The 9,793-nt window shown below is 48.4% G+C and overlaps 1 protein-coding gene across 6 annotated transcripts in view; it reads right to left on the bottom strand.

The window, feature by feature from the left end:
- Positions 1-3,977: 3,977 nt before the first annotated feature.
- CTCF (CCCTC-binding factor) overlaps positions 3,978-9,793 on the bottom strand; it is a 34,833-nt gene continuing 29,017 nt past the window's right edge. For all 6 annotated transcript variants that reach the window (XM_040075614.2, XM_040075611.1, XM_040075610.2 and 3 more), the window contains 2 exons: positions 7,584-7,751; positions 3,978-6,561 (listed from right to left, as the gene is read on the bottom strand). In XM_040075614.2, coding sequence (XP_039931548.1) covers positions 6,380-6,561; positions 7,584-7,751 — 350 coding nt within the window. In that variant the 3' untranslated portion in view covers positions 3,978-6,379. The remainder of the gene's footprint in view (positions 6,562-7,583; positions 7,752-9,793) is intronic.

The following is a 9,793-nucleotide window of genomic DNA, read 5'->3' as shown; positions in this document are numbered from 1 at the left end:
CATCCCTGGGCGCCCTGCCGGGAGGAAGCGCTGAGGTTACCGACCGGCAGCGCCGCCGCCTCGGTGCCTCCTCCCCCTCCCGGTGCCTCTTCCTGCCCCGTCAGGCGAGATTTACCGCCTGAGCAAGAGAAGCGAAATGAAAGCGACGGTGCCCACGGCCCACCGGGAGGAGAGGGCGTCGCTACCCGGCACCGTTCTTCTCCCGTGTGGCTTCCCCTCAGCGAGCAGGACACCGCTCCCGGCACGAAGCATCTCCCCAAAGTTGCAGCCTTCCAGGGTTGAGGATCCATGACCTCTCCCTGCCTCCCGAGGTGCTTTCATGGGGACATATTTCTGCCTGAAGATGGCCGGTGAGTGGGCTATGGGCACGTCTACCCTTCCCAGTGCTGGGCAGTCAGCCCAGCTCATCACCTTGCACTGGGAATCTGCGGTGGGAGCTAATGGAGATGGGTGTTGGTGCCCACTGCGGGCAGGATGCTGCAGGATGGATGCCGGTGCCCACGGCAGGATGCTGAAGGAAGGGCTTTTCCAGAACGGAAATGCCCCAGGTGTTCTGCCAAAGTGACAAAACTGCTGTCCCAAAGCAAGGACAAGTGGCAGATGCCAGGTGACCTCTTTGGAGCAACAGGACTGAGCACATCAACCACTCCACTCATGCAGGAAGGTGGTGGACCAGGAAGAGATCTTGTATCCCATGTCATGCTGCACAGCCTCCTTGGATTCAGGATTTCCCACTGTTGGCTCAGCTTGGAGTCTCAGGGAAGGTGCTGAGGGAGAGGCAGAGCTGCTCTCAGCCAGCAGCCTGGGTCCCTGTGGCCAGCATCCACTGGGATGGAGGGGACAGCTGCTGCCTTCTCCTGAATTTGCCCCTTTCTGACAAACTTCCAAGCTCCAGGCTCCAATCTGCCAACCAGGAGATCACTGAGATTTCCCAGAGGTTGAATGACTTGGGAGAAGGTGGTCCCTGGAAGCGATGGGTGACTTTGCCCTCCTGCCACACGCACTCGGGGCCACCGTGCTTCTGAAACCACCCTCTGCGTAAAGGCGAAGGCAGGAAATCTCTCCCTGCAGGGACGGCGTCTTCACAGAGCCCAACCACAGCACAAAGCTCTTTTCAAGGAGGTGACTGGGGAGAACGTGGCTCAGGGCAAGGACCAATCTGTCAAGGCACCTCCTCCAGCCTCCTGAGCCACGTCAGCGGATGGATGAGCACCAGGAGGATGAATGGCACAGGGTTTTCACCACCCAGTGGAGTCAGCAGCCACCAGCAGCAGTCCTGGCTGGATCCACGTTTTTTCCAGGATGAGAGGAGGCCAGGCTATTGGTATCTGACCTTCTCAAAAGGGCACCACCTCCCAGCTTTGTCATGCAAGGATATTCAGAACACAGAGGGAGCAGCTGTCCCCTCTCACACCTCAGAATGGCTTCTCTGGAAGACTAGAAGCACAGAGGAGCTCCAGGCAAGCTGCATCCAAAGCTCATTCCCCCAAAATACCGGTTCCTACATGCTGGAACATTCTGAGCACCAATGCAGCAGGACATGTACTCCGGAAGTGGTTCAGACATCCATGTGCACAAGTGTTCCCTGCCTCTGTGCAAGCCCAGGCACATCAGGATGCCCGGAGCAACACACTTCTGTGTCCAGCAGAGAACAGCAGCCCAAGCACCAGGGATGGCATCCAGGCCAAGCCACTGGCAGAGGCAGTGATGCTCCTTGGATCCACCCCAGCCCTGGCTTTCCACTCAGAGCCCAAGGGCCAGCTTTTCCAGCGCTGATAACAGCTCTTGGGTTGAGCAGAATTGTTCTGTCCATAGTCAGGCTTTGGATGCTGTCCTTGGATGCGTGTCCTCGGAGGCAAGCTGGGATATTGCTCTGCATCTCTCCAGAATAGCTCCTCCGAGGGCAAACCAGAAACCTGCAAGAGGCTCAAATCAAATAATCAAATAAAACCCAGTCTGTATAACATTGACTGAGCAAGCACAGAGAAACCAGGTCGCTGAGCAGATCGCAAGGTGACACGCCAAGCTGGGGAACAAAGGAGGATGGCCACAGGGTGACAGCTTCCATTCTCACTAAACCTCTACTGGGGTATATGAAGGAAGTTCTAGAATCAGATCACAATAAAAAATTTGGTCAGAAATTGCTCCTCAGATCTGGGTTAAGGGCTAGGGTTAGGATTGAGAGAGCCAAAGAGCCTAGAGCTCCAGAAACACTGGCGCTGCAAAAAGCCTGTCAAGGCCATCATGGAAAAGCCCCAACATTGCTGCACCTCCAGCTTTCTGATCTGGACCCCGCTACAGGAACCTCATCCCTAGCAGCAAGCTGCTCTGTACCTTAGGCTGAGGCTTCAGAGAGCTGTGGAGCCTACAGCTCCAGGGACACCGGCACTGGAAGAGGCAATTGCAAGAGCACCACAGCAGGGTAATGGTACCAGTGGCAGGCACCTGTCAGAGACTGGACGTTGCATGTCTCACAACCTCTTGGACTGCCAGTGCCTGTGTCTGGTGGGAGGGGCCGGCCAGGCTCAGCTAAAGGTGAGGCTGTGCCCTTCTCCTCCCCAGAGCCGCCCATTCCCCGGCTGAGCTCTCAGTCATGGACTCCTGGGGTGGCAGTGCTCACCTGGGCCCTGACTGGCCAAGCCACCGGCAGTGCCACCTCAGGAACAGGCCGTAGGGCTTAAAGGACAGAGCATGAGGTCAGCACATGGTGACAGCCCACAACCCCTCATGGAGTGGTGTTTCCTCAGATGAACACTACAGAGGTCACTCAGGACCAACCACGCCTGTGGTCTTTGGACAAATACACCTCTCAGGCTCTGTTCCATTCAGACTCCCACTAAGCTGTTTACACACAGCCACCTCCCCCAGCTCTTCCCAATTCCAGGAGAGCTGCAGCACCTGGCTTGGTGTCACCCAGGCCCGGGTACAACAGAGCGAGCTGCTGCACATGGAACTCACACAGACCAAGGGCGGTCTCTGCTGGAGCGTGTGTGGCACCTCCTTGGGCCTCCACCTCAAACAAAGCCACTGCACCATCCTTCACACCCCACTGGTCAGCACTGGGTTGAGCCACAGGGTTTAGGAGATGGTGGTGGTTCTCCTTACAGATCTCAAGGACACCTCTGGTTTTCCCACTCACCACCAAGTCTCCATAGCTCCAGGCTTATGTAAAACCACCTCAGCACTGCCTCAGAGTGAAACATCTTTGGCTTCTGAGTACACAAGCTCCTTGCCCAGCTGGGAAAGCACTTGAACATCTACCCATTTCTCAGCCAGACCTGAATTCTCACCGAAGCAGCCCTTACACAGCCTCTCCCACCTGCTGCTCCCACCAGCTCAGGATCCCAGGCTTCCACCGCCAGACAGGCTTTCCTTGGCAAGTCACAGAAGGACCACCTCTCAAGACCAGGGATAGCAAGTCACCAAACACCTAGAGAAAACCAGAACTAGCAACCCTTGTGCCTGGTTACAGTTAAGCAGCGTCATTTGCAGTGACTCCTGTAGGAGCAGTAGGACTATCCCGAACCTGCAGACTGCCCACAGCTGGCACCCTATGCTGCTGTCATAGGTAACTAAAAAAACACACCACAGAAACTCCACCCAAGTACCAGCCCCGTTTTTCAGAATGAAACGGAAACAACATTCCTGTTAACAAAACCATCAGCTACAACCATTTAAAATCACAGTCAAAACAAACAGAAGTAACAACTACTCCCATGTTACCCCAAGCTCAAGCTGTTAACACCAGCATTTGCATTTTACATCCTCCCTCCCCTACACAGAGGGCAGCATACCCTGATTTAAGGTCATGGACAGGTACCTTGCATTTGGCATGGGGCAGAGGGAACACCTGCAGCGAGAAAGGAGCTGGTCCCTGTTGACAGCATCCTTCTGGGAAGAGCAGTTTTTCCATCTGGAGATGGCTGCCAGGTCGCACCATTGATGTACACAAAGAAAGCAGCCAGTGAGCACACGTGTTAATCCGTTATTATTTATTAGCTGTACAGCAGTATATTCTCCTTCCCAGCTTTCAAACCCCATTACATATTTTATAACAGTATTTTTTTTTTCCCATGTTGGCTTCCTAAAATAATGAAAAATATCACACAGTACAGCTAAGTACAAAAATGCATCAACCTAGAGTCTGATAGCTAAACTGATAGCTCTCTTAAAAGCGATACATAGAAGAAAAATTTGTTTGAAATCAGCAAGACTGAGGCTCTATAAAAAGCTTACATATTTTAACATGTGACATTTTCATATACAGGCATCATTTGTATTTCACATTATTCCTTTTTTTGTCTTTTATCAGAGATTCAAAAATTGTAGAATTACTGACCTATTAATAAAATTTCCTGGCCCAGGTTGAGGGCTGCAGTGACCCACTTATAAGTCACCACTTCTGTCTTAACATAGGATTCATAAACACAAAATACAACTACAAGATAGAGCAAAGAAAATGTATTTGTGAAATTACAACTCAAAAAAGTTAATTATACGTTTCAAATTGGTGGGATGGTCACATCCAGAGGGCAGTGGTCAACGGCTCAGACTCCAGATGGACAGCAGTGACCGATGCCCTCGGGGTCCATACTGGGACCAGTGTCATTTAGCATCACAATTAACGGCACAGATGAAGGGATTGAGCGCACCCTCAGCGGGTTTGGTGACACCAAGCTTAGGGTGCAGTGACACACGTGAAGGACAGGGCCATCCAGGGCCACACCTGGACAAGCTCAAGAAGTGGCCCATGGGAATCTCAGGAGGCTTAACAAGACCCAGTGCAAGGTGGGGCACCTGGGTTGGGACAACCCTTGGGGTCAGTCCAGGCTGAGAATGAACAGATCCAGTGCAGCCCTGGGGAGAAGGACTTGGGGAGCTGGTGAGGGAGACTGGATACGCCCCAGCTGTGTGTGCTGGGCTGCATACAAAGGCAGCAGGAAGGGGAGAATTCTGCCCCTCTGCTCCACTCAGGTGAGACCCCACCTGCAGTGCTGCATCCAGCTCTGGGATCCCTAGGACAAGGACATCAAACTGTCGGAGCGAGTCCAGAGGAGGCCACAAACACGATTTGAGGGATGGAGCACCATTCCTATGAGGAAAGACAGAGAGCTGGAGATACTCAGCCTGGAGAAGAGAAGGTTTTGGGATGACCTAACTGTGACGTTTGAGAACCTGCGGGCAGCCTACAAGAGTGCTGCAGAGGGACTTTTGGCAAGGGAATGGAGAGACAGGACAACAGGGAATGGCTTTAAACTGACAGAGGGCAGGGTTAGATGGGCTATTCGGAAGAAATTCTTCCTTGTGAGGGTGGTGAGGGCCTGGCACAGGTTGTCCAGAGAAACGGTTGCTGCCTCATCCCTGTAAGTGTTCAAGGCCAGGTTGGACAGAGCTCAGAGGAAGCTGGTCTACTGAAAGGTGTCCCTGCCCACGGCAGGGGGTAGAACTAGATGGTCTGTGCCTTCTAACCCAAGCCAGTCTAAGATTCTATAAAATACAATTATTTTTTTTTTGTGCTTCAAAACCAGATTTCACAGGTGAGTTTCTCTCATTCTGCAAGCAATAGTCTGGGTACATCTTTTCTCTACCTTATCAACAGCTTTTCCAACATTTACACTCTATCAATTCTCTTGTCACTTAGTTTGAAAGGAATTAGAATACTGGGGTTTCTTTAAACTGCATTTTTGCATACCTCTTAATTAATGGAAAAAGATTAAAATGTAAAAAAAAAAAAAGTTATTTACAAGCTTGACCATTACAGAAATGCTTTGCAGAAAGCAAAGCATATTAAGGACAGAAACCAGTTGGAGCATGCCAAAACTACCATGTGCAGCTGACTTGGAGAACCAGAGCTACTCAGTGGGAGAAAGCAAAAACAAAAAACAAAAAAACAAAGAAACCAACCAAAATAACATTTCAAAAATCTAGAACCCTCCCAAGTCTGCATTTACAGTTAAAAACACTACTGAGAGAAGAGGCTCAAGGACTCTGGGAACTGGAAGGGCAAGTCCGGAGTGGTTTTCCACATACTCTAGTCAAGGCTTCCACTTTTGTATATTAAAACTTGGTGCACGTAAACACGGCCCTTGGACCAGCTTTACAATGCAGTTCAGAGCAAAACTAAATCAAGCATCTCAGAGGAAACCCTCAAGGACTCCAAAATATTTCCTAATGTTCCATGATCCTGTAATGCTAACATAAAACAGCAAGTTCTAGTTAAATCACATTCTAACATCGTTTTATTTCCCAGTATGTTTGGTAAATGGTCTAAAATGATGCATTTCCCAAAGCCAAGAAAAAAGATTAAAGGAAAAAAATAGATTTGAGCCGCTTAAACACAGCCCAGGCCAGTTCAGTCAGCCAACGTGGTCTTCCTCCATCACCGGTCCATCATGCTGAGAATCATCTCAGGGGTGAGGTCTCCATTGGGAGCTTCCACTACAGCAGGCTGAGCTTCCTCCTCTTCCTCTGCTGTTTCTGCATCAGGCTCTTTCTTCACTTCAACTATAATATTTTCAATTTCACCAGTGTTCTGGTCTTCAACCTGAATGATTGCTGCAGCTGGAAGGACAAAAACAAAAGAGGAGGTGGGGAAAAACCCAGATTATTTTACTGGCTCCAGAGCCAGGCTGCATGCCTCAAGCAGCTCTTAGGTAGATCCTTAAGATTATTCCATGGCAAGGGAAGGTGAGGCCCACAGCAAGCACTGCCACATAACGGGGGAGCAATTCACCCCACCTCACTCACCCAAGCATTAAGCATCTATTTTCTTGTCCCTTTATGAAGATGGGCTCCCAGGACAACAGTTTCAGTGTGCATTTTCACACTAAAACATTTTTCAAACAATGGATTTTGTAGAATAATGAACGAAACCAAAACCCGTATCAATATACGGGCCTAAGGCAAACTTAAACTTCAGGGGAATTTAGTGATGACAAATTCAGCATTAAAAGTTTCCACAGAATAATTCCAGGGAAAAAACTGGCCACACTTTGTAGCACTGAACAGACAGCCGGGACACTGAGGAAACCACCACCTCCTTAAAGAACCTCATTTCCTGTCCTGCTTTGAGCCTGAAATTTATTTACCTCGACTTTGCACAGTTACAACGTCTACTCTTAATGACATCCCTGCGGAGTTAAAACAACACCTGCACCGGTTCTTGCTCAAAACAAACAGCCTGAAGCAAGTTCGTTTGTGGCAACACCTGCAAAAGCTAGCCAGGTAAGAACACCTCTGTGTTTGTACTGACAGCTGTTTTCCAAAGGACTGCGTGTCAGCAGAGACACCATAACTGGTACAAAAAGAAGCGAGCAGTTTGCACAACTATGAAATGAAACAATACTAAACAAGAAATAACATCCCTTTCTTTTTTAGCATGGCCTGAAGCGGCCATGTTCCCTCACGACCAGGAAACCCTCGCAACAAATTTCAATGTGAGTTCTTATAAACACAGAGACAACTACAGTTGCCTTCTTTTAAAATAATCTCATTTGAAGGGATCACATCTACAAGAACTGCCAAATCCAAGGAAAAAGGTGCTCAAGCAAGCAGGGTAAGGTAAGCTTCAATTAGTGACTTACGCTGGGATTGTTTTGGTTGCGCGGCCGCTTTGCCTGGTGGTCTTCCTCTTCTTTTCTTACTGGGAGGTGGTGCAGGAGCCTCTTGCTCAACTTCTGGTTCAGCCTCAATTTCTACTGCTGTCTCCTCCTCATCTTCATTATCATCCAAATCTGGTTCAGCATTTTCCTCTGTAAGAAAGGATGTCAGATAAATCTTCCATTTAAACAAGAATAAAACACATCCATCTGCAGAGAAGCACCATCAAATCCCATCCAAAAGGGATGGATTTAGAGGAGTCAGCCCTGCAGAGAAAGAAGGCGAGTCAGGCCTTTTGCTCAGAAACTACTGCCACAGATTGTTACTCTGTTACCCTCACTTAGAGGGAACAAGCCGTCCTTTAGAAAGCAAAAGGCAATTTAATTATGTTAGATTATGTGGCAAAAGCTACTCTGCACACGAACAAAGGAGCTCAGAGACAACAGCCTAAGGGAAACCAAATAATCCTCTGGCTGGGCTGCTCCCAAAGCCATCCAAGCCCCACCTGCACAACACAGAGGAGCACAGCAACGCACAATGGAAGGAGGGAACACAAATTCACAGCTTCTGAGGAACAAACTTCTTGTCCAGGAAACTCGCAGGAGGGCCACCAGGTGTGAAACCCATCCCACTGAGTCATGGGAAGCAGCTCTTGAGATCACCTTAGAATATTATGGGGTGTTGGGGAGCTCCTGGTTGGGACACGGTGAGATGCAGGAAGAAGGCCATTTTGGATGACACAGGACTATTTACAAGATTTAGGGGAGGGCATGAGGTGATTTCAAGAAGTGTGGGAGAAATAGAGGGGCAAGAGGATAAAAGAGGTACATCCCATGTAAATTGCTGTAGCAGCCATTCCAGGATCTCTGTGAAACACAAGAACCCCAAGAGGCATCCAGTCTCCTACCCCTCAAGCTCTCTTTATTCTTCACAACAGTCTTTAGAGTTAACAGGTGAGGACCATCGACACCTTCAGAATGCTCTGGGCAAAACCAGAGCAGACAAAAAGCTGTGAGAGATGTCAAAGAGGGCAATACAGTTTGGAGAGCAAAATGATTGCTCTTAAAAGTGTATGGCTGTTCACTAGAGGAGTCGCTTCACTCAAGAACACAGGGACCACAAGGATACTTCCTTTTATCTGACTAAAGGGAGAAACCCCAATGCACATTGAGGCATGTAGATGCTGCATGATTTTACAGTCACTCAAGGGATTCTCCCCATGAGGAATTTATCTACTGGATTTCTCCGGTCCCACCTTTTTAGAGGTTCCTTACAATCTCCTCTCAACTATCAATTAACATTCCGTCTAAAGTCGGGCAGCCTGGAGACAAAACTGTCGTTCACTATTTGGTCTTTCCCTTCTCCCCCCCTCAAATTAACACAAATAGGTCTATTTCATCCCAGCTTTGCTCTTAATTTTTAGGTATTTAGTAGTTGCCAAACCTCAGGAAACAGCAGATCACCAAATAAACAAAACAGCAAATAATGCAATTCCTCAAGCAGGTGATTAGCACATCTTTCTTACAGCTACTCAGCTCTCACTGGTCAATTCTTCCTATCTGTCAAATGACTCCTGAGGTCAACCCATACTTGCCACTTTCACCGAGGCTGAAGGGATTCCCTCAGCACAGAGCTGGGTCATCATTCACTGCATACCATCAGCTCATTAACAAGCCTGACCTTTGACCAGCTTCCTCCACAAAAAACTGCTTTAAATCCAGACCAAACCAAGTAAATAAAATCTGAGTTTTCAGAACAGGCTGAACTCCCAGGAAGATTACAAATCAGATACTAAGAATGCGATACTCCAGAATACCACTCTTGAATTACCGCCCATCAGTTATTTTACCCTGCCTCCATTACCTTTTCATGTTTTAAATGCACAATTAGTTAATTCACCAAATACATTTTTCCAAATATCTATACAAGTATGAGTTTAAGCATCAATTTCTATAGTTTTTGAATCAAGGTGTGCAAATCATTTGGTCATACTCATCCTAAAACTTGTTTGCCACGTGAGATGTTCAGATACGCATTGTCTAGCCGGCAATATCCCTGTTCTCCCAACCTACACCCCTTAATTAATTACATAAAGCACTCGAGATAAAAGACTGATCAGCAACACTCCTTTTGCAAAATCAACTTTGAACTGGTTGGTCTTGAGATTCAACTTGGTTCCTCCTGTTGGTGACAT

This window comes from Hirundo rustica, chromosome 11, assembly GCF_015227805.2.
Source record: "Hirundo rustica isolate bHirRus1 chromosome 11, bHirRus1.pri.v3, whole genome shotgun sequence".
NCBI lineage: Eukaryota > Metazoa > Chordata > Aves > Passeriformes > Hirundinidae > Hirundo > Hirundo rustica.
The sequence above is the reverse complement of the archived record's forward strand: the minus strand, read 5'-3'. Positions and strand labels throughout refer to the sequence as shown.